The following is a 17,652-nucleotide window of genomic DNA, read 5'->3' as shown; positions in this document are numbered from 1 at the left end:
ACAGAGGAGGTGTTGACAACGAAGTTGTTCTTTGAGCCGAGAGAAGTCAGTTCGTAGTGTTATGATCGGCATTATAAGTCTAGTAGCAGAGTCAGATAAGCAGCAGCACACCGCGGAATCTATCGATCCCCAAATCGGCGAGCAAGCAATCAAAAGCCCACAGACAGTCTGGACGCAGCAACAACCACTATAAAATCTAGTACTTATAAAATTGAAATTAGTAATTGATCCGTCCAAGTTTTAAGTGTTCAAAATATATCATCCTCAAACTTGATTTGAGCATATTCTAAAATTTTACCAAAACGGAACGAATTTTTCGTTTTAAATAAGCACGAGAAAAGGGAAATGGAGGATTTGATAAATACTTTCACAAGTATTGAAGATATAGACATTATAGATGCCAACAATTTTATACGGGTTACATATCATTATTTGATCCACGAAGCGATAGATTCTTCACCGACATTTTCCTCTTTCGCAAAACTGTTAAACTTTTGATGAAAGATAAAATTCTTTTTCCGAGTGGGGACGTTTTTTTTGCATTGGCATTGCATCGAAGACAATTAGAAATAGTGAAATTACTTCAGGAGATTAACAAGATGAAAATCCACGAGTTCAGATTTGAAGATGGTAGATCCGCCCTTCATTACATATATGAAGAAGACAAACATAGCATGGAATACGATGTCAGTGGAAAGATGACCAAGGAAGTTGTGGACTATTTTTTGGAAGATTCACTGGAAATTCACATGGAAGATCACGGTTACACCTACTTTCACGCGGCTTGCATGACGTGGCTGCAGTAAATCTATTTACATACCAGCGGCCCGAAAGTAGCATTTCTCGGCTGCTGCGCTAAATGGGATATTGTTATTTTCGGGCCCGGGGTATGTAAAATCGTATACTGGCCTATACCGGGAAAAAAAGAAAGCGTCAGTGCACGTGCTAATCGACCTCGGCTTCGCCTCGGTCGCTTATTTCACGTGCCCTGGGACTTTTCTATTTTTCCCGGCCTAGGGCAGTAATGTACTACAGGAAAACCCCGTTATTCGCGGATTCGGTATTCGCGGTACTTTTTTGGAACCGAACCCCCGCGAATAACGGGGTTTGCCTGTATCTTGAGCCAAGGCGTAGACGTCAATCTCAGCACATGCATGTGCTCGCCGTTGTTTGTCGCTGCCTATTACAGACACGTTGAGCCTGTACAAATTTTACTAGAGCATGGGCCGAACCCAAACCAGAAGAACCTCGACCATTCGACACCTTTGCATGCTCTTGCGAGGTCGCGGTATCCATGCGAGTGCCCACGTTTATTCCACTTTTGTGATTTTAAAAAACCAGCCAATAAGATCGTTGACATGCTTATTAAAAAACGAGCAAAAATCGAAGGATGTAATCAGTGGGGAGATACGCCTTTGCCATTATCAGTGGCCCGTTTTGACGTGGAGTTTACACGATCTCTCTTGAAACTTGGTGCGAGCTTGAGAAGTTTGAACGCGCGGCGAATGTTTGGCATGCATTTTCCAAACATTGAAATGAAAAACCATCCTTTAACTTTGAACATTGCAAAGGTGATAGAATTATTGCAGTCGGCCGGCTTCCAAATAGATTTCTATACTAGATTCAGAATGATCAAATGTTGGATAAGAGTTAGAGCAAACGATACAATTCTTGTAAAAGGATCCAAAGAAAAAATTTTCATAAGACCACAGTTGGAATTGTTTGCCTCCGATCTGTTCATGACCGATTACTGTAAATTAAATCTGCCGTACACTGTCTGCTGCAAAGTTGCTGAAAAAATGAGTGACGAAGATCTGTTTCGTTTATGCGAGCAAACGAGTGAAGAGAAGCTAATACCGTCGTCGCCTAAGCGAAAAAAACGACGATTATATGTTGAAAGAGGCCACAAATGAGAAATATTTTTAGTACATCTTTTGTTATGAATTTTTATAACAAAACAAGGGATTATAACATGAGCCAAAGGCGATTACTTAGTATCATTAGAATCATTAGTAATCATTACTACAAAGAGTTTGGTTGAAAAACAAGATAAGGATTAGTTGTAAATACTACTTTTTCTTAATACAGCCTAAAATTATCGGCAAGGTTGCGCATTAAGAGTTAGAGTAGAAATAAGTAACTGTATTTATGTAGATATTTTATCATCGTGTAAATATCGATGTGTTTTTTTACATTAAATATAAAAATGAAAAACAAGATTTCGCGAGTCATTTCAATTGTTTTGCGTGAACCTATTATTGATTAGATGTTGATATAAAAATTTTTTCACAATATAATTAGGATGTACATGAATTTAAAATGCGTGAAATATATCGGAAATGAAACATTCTTTGTACGAAAGAACGTTCGGTTTTTCAGTTTTTTATTTGGTGTTTTATTGATTGAATATGGTGTTTATACGAGAAATTTTAGAAAGTTCACGAAATTTTTTTTTGTATTAAATAATAATTTATTTATTTTTCTTGAAATTGTTTAAATTAATACATACGTTTTTAATCTTATTATTTTTCTAGAAATTTGCATAATTTCCATCGAAACAGGTCTCTAGCACTTTTTCCTTGAATTTAATTTTTTTTTGGCTTCAATTTTACTGAAAATCGGCCGTATAATATATTAATATCTAAATGAGCAAAGTCATGACAAACATGATATAAATGTAGTTAAAACTTTGTTATATTCTTAAAGAGTACATTGACAAATGAAAATCCTGAAAATATTACCCCTCTTGGCCCTCATGGATCTATCATTTTTCAAATTTTTCGAAATATTTAATGAAAAATTTGTACTCAAAATTTATATTCATTACCTCAAAAGAATTGTTGTATCGAATGGGCAAACTACTTAACTTTTGATAAATTTCGATAATTGGCAAACCAACAGACACAATAAGACAGCTCCAAAGAAGAAAAAAAATGCATGTATGATACAGGCCTATTTCTCAAAAAAAGAAAACCCCAGAGATCGTCTTATATTGTCTTAGCTTCGCCCAGGCTGCTAATTACATGTACTCTGGGATTTTTCTATTTTTTGCCACCTAGGACAGTAATGTATGATATATGAGATTTGTAATACAAGATTTTTTTTAATCGGTCAAAAAAAGTGATAATTTAATATTATCTTGACAGTCTGAGTTTGTTGATGTAAAAATAGAACGTAATTGGCGTTCAAGCTGAAAATGAAACTAAGTTTGCATAAAGAATATAGTTTTCAAAGTGCAGAAACGTATAATAACTGAGAATAATCCTAGTTAATTCACTAACGAATCACATAATAAAGTTCATGAAAAAAGTGTATTACAATGAGATTTATGTATGTAACAAACTATGTGATAAAAAATATGACTTGAGGTGACAATATGTAATGATTAATTGTGTAATAATTAATGAACCACAACATAAAATTGTTGCAAAAAGGGTATTACATCAATGTAACAAACTATTTAAAAACACCTGTACCTCAAAGCAATATGTCACCTAAATTCATGTGAGTAAAAAACAAGATGTGTTTTAATTCAGAAACAAAATAAAAGTTGAAATGTTACCCGTCAATGTCTTGAAAGTCCAGTTACTTGAATGGTTTTTCAGAGGAATTCGTAGTTCATAATTCGTATAACTTTTTGAATGCGAAAAGAAAGTGATTTTAAATTTTTTTATTGAAAAATTTTATTTGTAAAGATCCACATGAGATGAGTTACAATTCATCAAAATTTTAAAAATCATACAAGTATATGCTTACAAAAAATCATTTTTTAAAAATATTACATTACACATTTCATGAAAAAAATCATCATATTATAGTACGTTAACTACAATAATACTATTCAATGAATAGTTTATTCTTGTATTTTTACATGGTATATTATATATACTATTATATATCTCATTGTTCGCGAGTAAATATATACAAATTTTAGCATTTCTCATGTTTAAAATTGCTTACTCGCTTCTACTGAAGTGTTATATTTAAACTAAGAAGAATTTATTCAAGCTACCTAAGAGATGATATTTATACAATGAAAAAAATTGATAAAAAGAGTCTTTGTCCTAGAAGATGAGATTCCTCTTTATAAAAATATTTTTCTTTTGTACATTTCTTTCGTAAACGGATAAATTGGGCTTGGTAGTGGACTCGGTTTTAGTACGCCTGCTTTTGGTTTTTTATTTCCATCAAATGGAATAGCAGGACTTAGCCTAAGTTGCCGAAAGTATTCGGAAGTATGTTGCTCTTTATTGTGCTCCAGCATTATTCTTACTCGTTTCTTGGCTGATGACGTCTAAAAAAGTTGTAAAATTAATCATTAAAACTGTAAATTATTGAAACTGTAAATTTGTTGTAGTTAGAATTTTACTCACATCGAAGACCTTTGTATTTGGAGTAACCACTGGTGTAGTAACGGGTGTATTCAATTTGGACGATAGTGACTTTTTCACAGCAATTGGTGTTGTAGTAACTGAATCCATATTTTTATTTTTGTTTTTTCCTTTAAGCTTTTTGATTACAGAAACTGCAGGTGTTGTTTCAGAGGTACTCAATTCAGCTGATGTTGAAAGAGAAGTTGAATCTTCTATATTTTTTTCTTGTTTTTTCAAAAGAGCTGGTTTTTTGGATTTTACACTTGAATTTAACTCATCTACATTTTTTGCTTCTTTTTTCAGAGGAACTTTTTTTTTTGATGATTTAGGTGAGTCTGACTCAAGCTCATTTTCTGCTTGGTTTTCCAAGAGAACTTGCTTTTTGGATACCTTAGTTGAGTCTGTCTTAGGTTCATTTTTAGCTTCTCTTGCCAGAAGAACCTGTTTTTTTGATGATTTACCTGAACCTGACTCAAGACCATTTTTGGCTTGTTTTTTCAACAATTTGGCTTGCTTCTTCAGCATTTTTTTTGATGTTTGACTTATGTCTAGCTCTTCAACTTGTTCTTGTTGCTGTTGTTTTGGTTGTTTTTTAGGTTGACTTGATTCTAACTCAAGCTCCCTTTCTGCTTTCCTTTTTAAAGAAAGCTGTTTTTTATACGCTTTACTTGTGTCTGACTCAAGTTTATTTTTGAATTCTACAAGATCTTCAGCTGCCTTTTGAGTATCATATCTGGTTGTTTCAAGGGCAGGTACTTCTTTGATACCAATTGGCATATCTCCTTTGGTCAGCTTGGAGAAGCTATAAATGATTTCAGATATAAATAAATATATGTAAAGTTTAATATTTGATTTGAAAAAAAAAATGAGAATTATAAACTCACTCAGCTATCAATTTAGTAACTACTTTTCTTGTCTGCGTGGTAGAATCCTTGTGAAATTTATACTTTTCTAAAATTTTGACGATTCCAGCAGGATTAAATAAGATTTGTGGAATTTCCACATTTACTCGTCCAGCTCTAGGATCTAAGGGTTTTTCAACATTAGTTGAACAATCTTCGTTTGTTTCATCAATTTGATTTTCATCATCTTGATTTTCATCATCAGAAACTTCAATTTTTTGCATATCATTAATATTTTTGCAAGGAAAACCAGCCTATAGAGAATATATTTTAGTCAATATACTTAATCATTGAAAATATCAAATGATCAAAATAAGTCATTTTACTTACATTCCTCCAAGCTTCAAATTTTTCGGTGTAGTCCATGCCAACATCAGATTGGAAAATCAAATAACGGAAAATATTTTTTACAATATTATTTACTATTCTGCGATCCTTTGAACAAGCTAAATGAATTGTATAGGGTCTAATAAATTCTTTTACAATATTTTTCGGGATTTTTTCCTCTCCAATCTAAAATAAAAAAAGTTCAAAGTAAAATAAAACATGAGAAATTTAAAAATTGAAAAAGAAATGTGACTGTTGTAAAATGAAGTAGGTGTAGACTTACTTTGGCTAATTCCTCCATAAAGATATCAGTTATGTGCAAATTTAATCCTAAACTGGTTTTTGGATCCATCAATAATTCTTGGAAAATTTTGGCAATCGCAACAACACAGGGTTTATCCCAAGAATACTTTTTACACAATACAAAAGTTTGCCTTACTATTCTTCTGACAAGCTAAAAAGAAATAAAAGTTATAAAAATTCACTATTAAATTAATAATATGGTTGATAAATGTTATTGGGTAGAATAGATAGATTGGACATACCATTTGAAACTTGTCGATCCTGTAGTTATCTATTCCAAACCACTCTTTAGCAAGAGTTTTGAAAGCGCATCTTGTATAAAGCAGCGCGGTGTCGAAAGACTCAAAACAGAATACAAGTTTGCTGATCGTTTCAGCAAGTTCTTCTTGTATTAACATTTTATCCGACATCCACATGCAGTAAAACAAGCCTTTCCATAATCTTAGAAAGTCTTCTTCTGAAAATACTATAACAAAAAAATTCATTTTACAGTGAGTTCTTCAAATTGTTAGGGCTCCCCAATCAATAATTTCACATTTAATATGAAAGATTTAAGTAACATACCACAAGAGCTTTGAGAGCGTAGAGTGAGCCATTTCTTGAGATTTTTTATCACTTTGTCCCTCACTTTCTTATCACTGTTCGCTAGTGAACGGACAAACTTTGCTTCGACCATAAATAAATTTTCGTTTTTAGGTGCTTGGGACACTTTGGGAGCTGGGTTTTTATTTTCCTTGATATGCGTGCCATTGCTCAAGGCCCTGGTTTTTTTCACTTTTTTCCCTTTGAAAGGACGCTTTTTCAGCTTCGTTGATTTTATTTGCACAACAGACATGATGAGAGAAGTTTCTGTATTTCTCGTAGCCAGAAAAAATCTCTTTTTCTTTTCTTTAGACGCCCCTGTGGTGCATGTGCTCTGAAATTCTCGTCAGCGCGCTGCACGTGGCTCTACTGGCCCGCGCGTACAGTAAGTCGCAGTGGTCATCAACTGCTGCTGCCATCTTGAATATTGGCGGCAAGTTTAAAATGATATTTTTCACCTCATAATTCTTGAAACTGATCAATTTTTAGAAAGATATATTTTATTTAGAAATTATTGTAGCTTTCTTAAATATTCAAAATCCTTATCTTAACATTTTTATGTGATCATTTTGTATCTGTAATTTTTACAGTGCGGCCATGGATGAAAAATCATGTCAATTTTGATATTTATATTTTCCATGTTATGTCTCACTTTTTTAATTATCACGAATAAACAGGAAAAAAATAACATGATTTTTCAAAGATCGCTGCACTGCAAGAATTTAAAATAAATAATTTTTATATAACTTTATGTAGATAATGTTGATGCGTTGTATTAGGTATGCTTTTATACATAAATATTGACTACTTTAGTTGTGCTGTAAGGGCATTTCTGTTTAAGTAAGCTTGAAGTCATATTTGAAGGTCATAAGAATGTCAATAACTTAATAGTTGAGAGAATTAATTTAGAATTTTGATACGTTGCATAACTACTCAATTCATATCTGGTGCCTGAACGGAAGTGATGCGCGATGCCGCTGTGGTGGCGCGATCTGTGTAATTCCAAAATTTTACGCACCAGCATGCAGCGGCACAGCTCTCTGCTTGTTCTGTTTCCTGCCGTCCGGTACTCAGTGAGTATCCACGTGCGAGTTCTCTTCTGAAGCTAAGGCCTAACCTCAGGCGACTGCACGTTTAATTATTAAAAAATGTCGACCAAAGCCGAACTCGCTTGCGTTTACGCTTCCCTCATCCTCACCGACGACGATGTCGCCGTCACTGTAAGTACCGAAACATATTTTATTTTGCAAAAATTAATTTTTATTCGGCCATTGCGCGAACTGCAAATTTCACCCATAATTTAATTTCCAGGGTGAGAAGATCCAAACCATCCTCAAGGCTGCCGGCGTAGACATTGAGCCCTACTGGCCCGGTCTTTTCGCCAAGGCTGTAGAAGGTCTTAATGTCAAGGACCTGATCACCAACATTGGATCAGGAGTTGGAGCTGCCCCAGCTGGTGGTGCTGGTAAGTTTCTGTTCATATTCTTACTTTGACTTTGTTCCTCTGTTCATCCACCGACCTAGATTTCACCTTGCTAGAACGGTCAGCTTTTGAGGAAAAATTAACGATTGAAATGCCTGCAAGAATGCACTAGGTTCATTCGAGGCCTTTTATTCTACATTGTTTTAACTTTTTGGTTAAAATATTTGAATCTTGATAAAAATTGTAAAAATGTCAATAAGTTATCCAAAAATAGATAATTTGCTAAAGTTTTCAAAATGATACTCTTATAATATATTGAAATTCACCTCTTACAATAAAAAAATCCTTCATTTATAGCCCCAGCAGCCGCTGCCGCCGCTGATGCTCCAGCAGCCAAAGAGGAGAAGAAGAAGGAAGAACCTGAAGAAGAATCCGATGACGACATGGGATTCGGTAAGATTTTCAAAACTATTACATTTATTTGGTTTATTATCAATTTTAATAAGCATAAAATGATTATTCAAGCGTGTTAGACTACTGAATATGTCGTGTAGCCAAATTTCTTAAATGACTTTCTGCGTATGAATGTAATTTTTTTCAAACTTAATAGGATTGCATACTAAATAATCATTTGTATTTGTGTTTCAGGTCTGTTTGACTAAACCATGGATCACGGAAATACTGTTTGCACAGTATCTGATGATACAGGCTTTGGTAAGATATTTAAAACCAATGCATTTATTTGGTTTATTATTATTAATTTTAATGAGCATACAATGATTATTTATGCATGTATTAGCTACCGAAAAATGTTTTTGTGTAGACAAATTTTTAAATGAGTTGCTCCTTATAAATTAAATTTCATTCAATCTCAATGAGTAAAACTGTACTAAATGATCATTTTTATTTGTGTTACAGGTCTATTTGACTGAACCATGCATCATGGGAATACTGGAAAAACACAAAATAGGAAATAAATAATTTCTTAAAAAATATACGTCTTATTTGTTTACAATTACCCTGATACCCTTATTAAAAAACTAAAATATTTAATTTGACAAAATTTGATTCAAGTTCGAATTTCACAATAATACATAAACCATTAGTCGATTTCAGTTGATTATTTTCTTTTGTCAAAACAGTTTCTCGAGTAGCGAAATATTTTAAAGTTTTTATCAACTTATCAGATTTATTTTGAAGCAATTTCATTATATCTGTCCAATAGATACTTTTTTATAGAAAAAATCTATTCAATTTCTTTCAAATTATGAGCCTAATTATTGAGTGAATTATCTTTTGGAATTGTTTCAATGATTTGACTACGATTTTACCGAGGATCAAATAATTTTCAGTGATGATTTTAAAGTGTATTTGTTACAAAGGTATGCTCGAGCCATAAAATCGAGCGGATTAACTGGTTCTTTGGTCTTGAGCTTGCGCGAAACTCAGGTCAACGGTCAAAAAATCAAAGCGGTCCGACAAAATAAAATACAAATCTGATTCACGAAACGATTCATAACTTTTGATTAAGATATTTAATTGGAAAAATAAAATAATAATAGTACTTGATACAAATAATAATGCTATCAAACCGTCAAGTTTGAAAAGTCTTAGCCGATTCAAGCACGGCAGGCCACTTCGAAATATCGCGGATAGCTCGATTTTTCCGAGTCTCGAACACCCCTTACTTACACGTCATGAATCAATTTAAATGTTTTGTCTCGTACTTTTAATTAATTATTCATGATACTGATTTACAATACAGATGATTTTTGGAGCATGTGTCATGATTGCAACGATCGTTTCATACTCAACTTTTCAAATAGGTTTTAGAGGGTTTATCTTACAAATTTTTTCGTAATTTTAAATTCGGTTATTTGATATTCATTTTCAAGTCGAAAAGAAATTTGAATATTTAATTGAATAAGATATCGAAAAAGAGTTGGCCTCTAATTGAATTATAATTATCTGTATCGAACCGATCGATACAGATACGAGAGCTGGTCACATTTGTATTCGCTACCTATCCTATCCTATAATTTAAATGACAAAAAAAACAAGGATTTTTATCGAAATTGCCACGTTCGTATATAGATTATTGATATCGCCTACACATCATCAAGAGTTAAAAATTAATTAACTTTGATGACAGCTAGCGATGGATAGATAAAGCTATATGCAGGCAGCCAGGCAGCGATCGCTAACGAGCCCTTTTTTCCTCTCCCCCTTCCATTTTTTCGTAGCCAAGTATAAAGTATAAACCCTGGCTGGCGATCGGTCGATGCTGTAAATCATTAGAAAAGAAGGCAGCGACGCGTTCGCAGTGCATATACAAGCCGTTGTCTATCGGGCACACTGATTGAGCCGCAGAGACATCCCGCGAGTCTTGTCTGATAAGACTGCTACATACACTGGTTGCGGAGATGTCGATCGCTGCTGGCGTACGCGACGACGACGACGTATTTTTTATTATTTGCGCCGCCGACTTCAGACTTGACACGTCGTCGTGCTTTCTGTTTATATAGTGTTTTGCGCCTCGGTTGCGAAATCTCGCGCTCGGCGCCTACGCACCAATCGAGACGTCGACTCGGCTAAAAATTCGGAGTCGTGATTCGCGGGGCCTTTCACAGTAGTGCGAATTGTGCGTGTGCGACTTGCAGCTTGCTTCGCGTATTTCGTTTAAAGTGCTACAGTGCTGCCTTGTAATATAAACGTTTGGTTTTCGCAGTCCGTGCAAAAGTACACATCATCTGTGGAAAAGAGCGCACGACACGACACAAACGGCTGTCAATATCCATAACGCTTGACCCGATGACAGCGAGCTCCCAGGCCAAATCACCATCTGCGTGCAGCGTCTCCCGAAGAAATTGGCAGCAGCACGATGAAATTAGCCAGTGACGCGGATAGTCCTGGTCGACGGCTTCGCGCAACCAGCAGCAGCATGCGAGCTGCCCAGAGGACAAAGTCGCCCGGGACCTTGGCACTCTTCGCCGTTGGCCTGCTGTTGTTTGTCGACTGCTGCTTCCAGACCAGCGAGGCCAAGGTGTCCGATCAGCGACGATGCTACGACCCAGACTGCTCCGGTATGGCCTTTTGCACCCCTCGCACATACACCTATATAATCGCTTTTCCGTGCGGTCTACACACGACCAAGTGTAGCGTAGGCTGAGCTTGCTGCAGCCTTACTTGCGATGCTCCGAAGCCATTCATGTGCTTACTTGGTGTCCGATTACTTTGTTTAATGCACCAGGGACACGCTGCTGTTGCTTACCTATGCTACGCTATTCTATTACTAATATTTTTCTTTCTTACGCATGCATATCTTAATCTGCAAATATTTTTATATTGTCATTGGATTATCTTTTTCATTGCTAAAGTCATGGTTTTTTCACTCCACAGTCGCTGTTTCATATGGTAAAACAACTATTCCTTATCCCTCAAAAGACCCTGATGTATTGAGTTTTCCTGCCAATGTGGAGGTCAAAGTTTTCAGTAAAGAAGCAGGCTCTAGACTTGATCTTTGGGGTGTTGAGGTGAGTGATTATGAAATCTAAGAATATTTCAAGAGCACTTACACTGTCCAGTGACGCTGATAAACAAATGCTTCTTTTATTCTCTATTTTAAATATTTATTTATTTTTATTAGATAAATGGTAAGAGAGGCTATGCTCCATCAAAGTTTATCCGCGAAACCAAAATCGTACATCCCAATTTGGATAAATTAGTGCCAATTGAAGAAAGTTATAATGTACAGTCCAAGGATAACACGAAACAAGCTGAGGAACAGATTGAGGATAATAATAACATTTTTAATACTCTTCAAGAGAGTCTCAACGAAGCAGAAATACCAAAGGATGAATTAAATGAAAATATTCAAATCAGTCAGGAAAATGACATTTCTAGTGATGAACAACTCATTGAAGAAAAAAATAATCAAGCTCATGATTCTCAAGAGGTCAAGGAATCAACTAGTGATGAGAATGTGAAAATGGAAATATATCCTGATATCATCAAATCTACATTTTCTGCTTTTTCTGGATTATCTGGAATATTGAATGGTGATGATGATGAATCAGAAGAAGATGAAACAAAAGAAGAATTCAAAGTAGAAAATGATACACAAAGTAAAGAGCCTGATCAAATCACATTGAACAATAATCCTGATCTTAGTGTTGATACTACTACTGAATCAGAGAATGTATTAGATAAAAATTTTGATGAACCAGTGTCTCCAGATAGCTTAACATCTGAAACACCAATTGAAACTATTGAAGAGGCTGATTTAAAAAACACTTTTGAAAAAGTTGCAGAACTTATTAAACCAAAGGAAAGTGCTGAAGAGAACCCAACATATATTTCTGAAGAAGTATCTGAACAGAAAAACGTTGATGATGCAAATGATGAGTTTAATAGTTCAGAAATTATTGAAGAAGACAAGAATTTAAATTTTTCTATTGATAGTATAAAAGTTGAAAGCAGTGAACATGAATTTCTTCCAAAATCTAATATTAATTTAAGCGTAGATCATAATGACCATGTTGAAGAAATTCCAGAAGTTCCAGTTGTTAATTCTGAAAACATTGAAGTTTTACCTTTGTACGATGAAAAAAGTTCTGATTTAAGTGTTTCAAATAATAGTAATAATATAATATCTGAGCCTCAAAGTAATGATATCAAGTCTGATGAATCAATAAATGCTAGCATAAATTCTGAAAAAGTTGAAGATTTAGCAGAAATAACAGTAACAGATGAACAAAAAGTAAACACATTACAGCAAAAACCAGTAATTCTTGTTGATACTTTACCTGAATCTTTTAGTACTGATGATTCCGTTATTTTACAAGTGCCTTTAGAGAAGGAAATTAAAGATGAAGCAGTTATACAGTCTAATCAAGATTTTTTATCATTAAGTAACAATCATGAAAGTCTTCCTGAATATGAAAACTTTCCCACTGAAAACAATGTTGAGACTGTTGAAAATTTAACTGTTTCAAATGTACTAACACTGGAATCAAATGTTAATAATGATACAAGTTCATTAAATATCTTAAATGAAAACGATTCTTTAATAGATAGTTCAGAGGTTAACTATCAGCCTATAGAATCTAATATTGAGAATAATATTCCCCAAAAGTTTAATGTCCTTCATGGCAATAGAAATCTGTTGAATGCTGAGAGTATTGGTAAGTTTTAAAATACTACAGTTTTATTGATTTAATAAGAATTTTTCACAATTTTAATTTAATTTCAGGGTCAGAAGAATTAGTAATCGACAACGTCGCGTCTAATAGTCTTCAAACTCCACCTGCTTCAGTTTTAATTACTGAAGAAGATGAAAAAGTTCATTCTATATTTAGTGGAATAAAAGAAACAGGTATAATGTCAGTAATCATACTTGGGTTTTTAAAAAACACAATCATTACTAGTTTTTATTTTTCAGCTATGACTCCTGAAACCTGCGATCAGATTGATTCTAAATTTGTGCTTGAGGTTGGTTTTTATAAATAATAAAATATATTATATTTTTATTGTATTTAATACTAACATTAATAATATCTGTTCAAAAATAAAAATGTATTATTTATTTCAGGAATCTTCACATCAATTCTTTTATATTTGTATAACAGCTGTTACAACCTTATTGTTTTCTCTTGGTTACTATTTAATTGAAGTAAGCATTACTAAAATCTATCAAAGAATAAATGCTCAAATGATTGCTCATTTTAATTTTAATATTTGCAGAACAAACGACGAGATGCACATCTTATATCAAAAATTAATAAACTCGAAAAGGATTTGATGGTAACAAAAAAAGAATGCATCATTCTTGATGAAAATTTCAAGTCCACAAAAACAAAGGTAAAATATAATTACATCTCAGTTATTTTTATTTTAGTAATATGTAAATTATATCATAAACTTTTATCATTTGTTTTAGTTGGACTCCATTGAGAATGAGTCATTTGGTTCAAATGAGATGGTGTTATCATTAAAAGCAGATTTGGCTACTTCTGAGGTATAATAAATAATCCATGTGGCTTATACAAGTGTTAAAAAAAGATTACATTTTGATAAGTGAAATTTAATAATATATCAATTTTTATAGAATGTTCGAGGTGAATTGGAAGAACAAATTGCGAGTCTAGAGAGAGAATTAGAAACTGCAACTGATACTGGATTAGAATTAGAGCGTATGTTGCGTGAAATGCTATCTTCACAAAAAGATGAAAATAATCCATTAGCCAAGAAGATAGAAGATTTACAAGTTAAATTAAATGAACAACAGTCTGCCAATGAATATTTAACTAATGCTTTAGCAACCAAAACTCAAGAGGTAGCATCACAAGAATCATTTTTTTAATTTCACAATCTATAAAATTTTTACGAATTTGAATTGTATTTTTGTTTAGAATGAGAGTTTAACTGCAGATCTCACTGAAAATTTGAAAAAAGTTGAAGAATTACAGACTGAATTAACTTCAGTGGCTGAGGAACTTAAAATTCAAAGAAGTACAAACGAAGATATGAAGCAAACGCTCTCATCTAAAATTCAAAATCTAGAAATTCAAGTTAATACTGTAAGTGGTAAAATAATTTATATAAACCTAAAAATTTATTGAATAATTGATGTAAAATTATTGCAGTTGAGTGATGAAAAATCAATCATAAGAAAGCAATTGAGGGCTAAAGAATTAGAAGTTGCAGAGTTGTTGAAGGTAGTTGAACAACTTAATTCAAGTAATATAGATTTAGAAAAGATTTACGACGTGTCACAAGTCAAAGTAGAACTTAGTCATTTGCATGAAGAGAGAGATGAACTAAAGGCTAAATTGATTGAAGAAGAGGGTGCTCGTCAATTATTAGAAGGTTGGTTTTTTTAAATATTTTTTTTATGTGATAAATGTTAAGGCTCGCTCATTTAGGGTACAGAAGTATGCATTTCAAAATTTTTTTAATTATCCATAGAACACATGAAAGTTATATCAGAAGAAGTTATATCTTTGAAAGACCAATATAAAATAGCAGAAAAAGAAAAGTCTGATGCAGAAACTCGCCTAGAAGTGCTGACGAAATTTTTCGAAGACAAGGAAAATCAAAGGCAAAAGTAATATTACATTTCATAAAATAGAAACTCGATTTTTGAGTCTATACTGGTAGTTTTAAAATTAATACTTTTAAAATCAATAATTTTAAGGGAAGAGGCTTTGTGGATGGAAAAACAAGGAGAGCATAAATCTACTGTGGAAAGAATACACTCAATGGAAAAAGATTTGCACACTTATAGAAAGCAAATAGAAATGTTGAAGGTAGAAATACTTGATCAAGAAAGAGAATACAAGTCTCAAATATCAGTCGCTGAGCAGAAAGCTCACGAAAATTGGGTATGATCTATTTTAAATGTTAATTAAACTGCGTACACGGAAACAAAATTCACACTAAAATTCCCACTTTTTTTTAGCTCCTGGCTAGACAATACGAGCGCCGTTTAGAGGACAGCAAGGCGGAATCGAGTCAATTACGAAATCGTCTCACACACGTTGAAAAGAATATGAACGATAGCGATGCTGATATGAAGCTACATCGTAAGTACTGTTGTCTTAAGCATCGATCTCATCAAATTTAATCATGAACATTTCTTTTTGAATACATATAAACACAGATAAAAAACAAGTAACGCCAAAAAACTTTACACGAACTTTCGTATCTTATTGTTGAACTCGTAAGCTATTGATTTAGTCAAAATTATTCAAAGTATAAGTAGAAATACTGAATAACTGTAGTAGTTAAATAACGAATATCTAAGTTTACGCGTAAATTACCAGATAATTATTTTACTGGTGATCTCAAATATTCCTAATTTACATTTAAAGTTCCTTCTCTATTTATCGTTGCATTGAAATGTAAAATTCAAAACTCCAGAGTAGATAAATGTTGCCATTGTAAAAGCTAATGCCCCTTGCTTGTGTTATGCTTGATTCTCGACCTAAAGGTCTTCAACAAAACGGCGAGAACAGCAGTGGGAATTTAGTAGATCCGGTATCGCCACTGATGTTCGCCGGAGGCGTTGGGATGCCACCGCCACCACTGCCTCCGTTTGGACCACCTGGATTCGCACCTCCGCCACCTTTTATGCCGCCACCGGACATGGCTGCTCCCAATTCGAGACCGCCGCCTCTGGGTGGCGGACGCCTGTCGTCGCCACCACCTCACAACAGCAGCGGGGCGAATGCGAGATCACCACCGCCACCGATGTCTCCACCACCTATTTATCATGGACTTCCACCTCCACCCCATCATCCTCATCACATGCCACCTATGACTTCACGTTTTCATCCACCTCCGATGATGTTCGACGTTCCTCCTCCTCCACCTCCAACGCTAGGTCATTATCCTCCTCCGGCTCATCATTCCTGGGAAGATGATAGAAGATCAGGTGGTGGTGCCGGTGCCAGTGGCTTTCAGAGGACGCGCAATTACAAAGGTTCGTAACTATACTTTTAGGGGTGTCCAAAGTCACGGTGCGAATATATGTATATTTACTACGGATTTTCTGAGATTTCTCTTGACTATGCCTTTTTTTTTGTTAGCTTTGAAGCCTAGATCGAGCTTTTTTAGTGAGCTTTTAATAGTGATTTCGAAATACGTAGTCTGATGCTTTTTTACTATAGAAACTACAACTATTCAATTTACTCTTTTGTAATTTGTAAAAGTTTTAATATAGCCACCAAAACTACGCAACTATGACCAATTTTTTTGAAACAATTGAAATAACAGTATTGTTAGACTCAGACAATTTTTCACCGATCATTTCATGAGTCAAAGCTCCATTTTCTTTTTTATGATTTTCTTTTCTAAAAATTTATTTCTCAAAAGGACGCAGACGTTTTTCTAAAGTCAGACAATTTTGGAGCACCATGGAAGGAAATGCAAATAAGTGATCTTATTATTGTCAGGTTGACAACGTTTTGGTTTTTGATACTTTTTGTAGTCTCATTTTGAAAAATTTCTTTGACACTTAGTGACACCGATGTATTATCAGTTGTTTATGATTTTCGTTTTATTTAAATCAATTTTTATCTCTTGAATAGCTTATACATCGGGTAGCATTATTTTATTGAATTTATTCGCTGCAACTTTGATTTAATGAGAAATTTTTTCATCCGTAGGTTCCTTGCATTCATCAGGAGAATCGCTCGACAAATCTCATCAAGGAAAGGTGTAGAAAAACAATAGAAAATGAATTTTTTCCCTTTTGGGAAACATTTTCCTGCAATTAAATTACTGATTTTTTACACTAAGAAGATATTTTTGAATATATTAACGAACCTTTTTTAGTGCAATGCTAGTCATTGCTCTTTACGAGGAATTTGGTACTTTGATTAGTACCGTGTCTGATTGACAACCGATAATACTGCAAAATTAATTACGTATTTGATATGAATGAAATAATAACTGGTGATATAATATTTATATATCGTTCAGTACCGTTGTTATGGTTTTTTATTTTATTTTTAATTACTTGCATAGTGTATTTGTGATGATAATCAAATGTTGAGTCACGAGCGTAAAACCGCTTGTATAAATACTTAAAAGAATAAGCTTTCAGATTCGCGTTGGTGTTGAGTTGAACATTATATGAAAAAAAATGAATGTATTTCAGTATGTGTGAATGTATATATAGTGATGATATTGTCTTTGTGAATATACATGTGTATCAGTCATAATTGTATTTATATTAAAA

General features: G+C 33.8%; 3 protein-coding genes across 3 annotated transcripts; 2 read left to right on the top strand and 1 right to left on the bottom strand.

The window, feature by feature from the left end:
• Positions 1 to 3,655: 3,655 nt before the first annotated feature.
• Positions 3,656 to 6,871, bottom strand: LOC106648513 (ribosomal RNA processing protein 1 homolog). The gene is made up of 7 exons (XM_014365444.2): positions 6,470 to 6,871; positions 6,148 to 6,371; positions 5,886 to 6,056; positions 5,606 to 5,788; positions 5,258 to 5,529; positions 4,374 to 5,175; positions 3,656 to 4,294 (listed from the first exon to the last, which is right to left on the bottom strand). Exons 1-7 carry the CDS (start codon positions 6,738 to 6,740, stop codon positions 4,085 to 4,087), a joined length of 2,133 nt encoding a protein of 710 aa, XP_014220930.1. The 5' UTR covers positions 6,741 to 6,871; the 3' UTR covers positions 3,656 to 4,084.
• A 650-nt stretch (positions 6,872 to 7,521) lies between these two features.
• Positions 7,522 to 8,905, top strand: LOC106648514 (60S acidic ribosomal protein P1). Its single transcript, XM_014365445.2, has 5 exons — positions 7,522 to 7,707; positions 7,799 to 7,952; positions 8,268 to 8,363; positions 8,559 to 8,624; positions 8,829 to 8,905. Exons 1-4 carry the CDS (start codon positions 7,636 to 7,638, stop codon positions 8,570 to 8,572), a joined length of 336 nt encoding a protein of 111 aa, XP_014220931.1. The 5' UTR covers positions 7,522 to 7,635; the 3' UTR covers positions 8,573 to 8,624; positions 8,829 to 8,905.
• A 1,310-nt stretch (positions 8,906 to 10,215) lies between these two features.
• On the top strand, positions 10,216 to 17,603 carry LOC106648608 (transport and Golgi organization protein 1-like). Its single transcript, XM_014365627.2, has 16 exons — positions 10,216 to 10,993; positions 11,310 to 11,443; positions 11,557 to 13,093; positions 13,162 to 13,284; positions 13,351 to 13,400; positions 13,501 to 13,581; positions 13,653 to 13,769; positions 13,849 to 13,926; positions 14,017 to 14,244; positions 14,321 to 14,488; positions 14,555 to 14,777; positions 14,877 to 15,015; positions 15,106 to 15,292; positions 15,370 to 15,493; positions 15,901 to 16,392; positions 17,078 to 17,603. Exons 1-16 carry the CDS (start codon positions 10,792 to 10,794, stop codon positions 17,131 to 17,133), a joined length of 3,939 nt encoding a protein of 1,312 aa, XP_014221113.1. The 5' UTR covers positions 10,216 to 10,791; the 3' UTR covers positions 17,134 to 17,603.
• Positions 17,604 to 17,652: the final 49 nt, after the last annotated feature.

The sequence above is a fragment of the Trichogramma pretiosum genome, unplaced genomic scaffold (genome assembly GCF_000599845.2).
Source record: "Trichogramma pretiosum strain Unisexual culture from Peru unplaced genomic scaffold, Tpre_2.0 scaffold69, whole genome shotgun sequence".
NCBI classification, from domain to species: Eukaryota; Metazoa; Arthropoda; class Insecta; order Hymenoptera; family Trichogrammatidae; genus Trichogramma; species Trichogramma pretiosum.
This window is presented reverse-complemented; position numbering and strand designations above follow the sequence as displayed.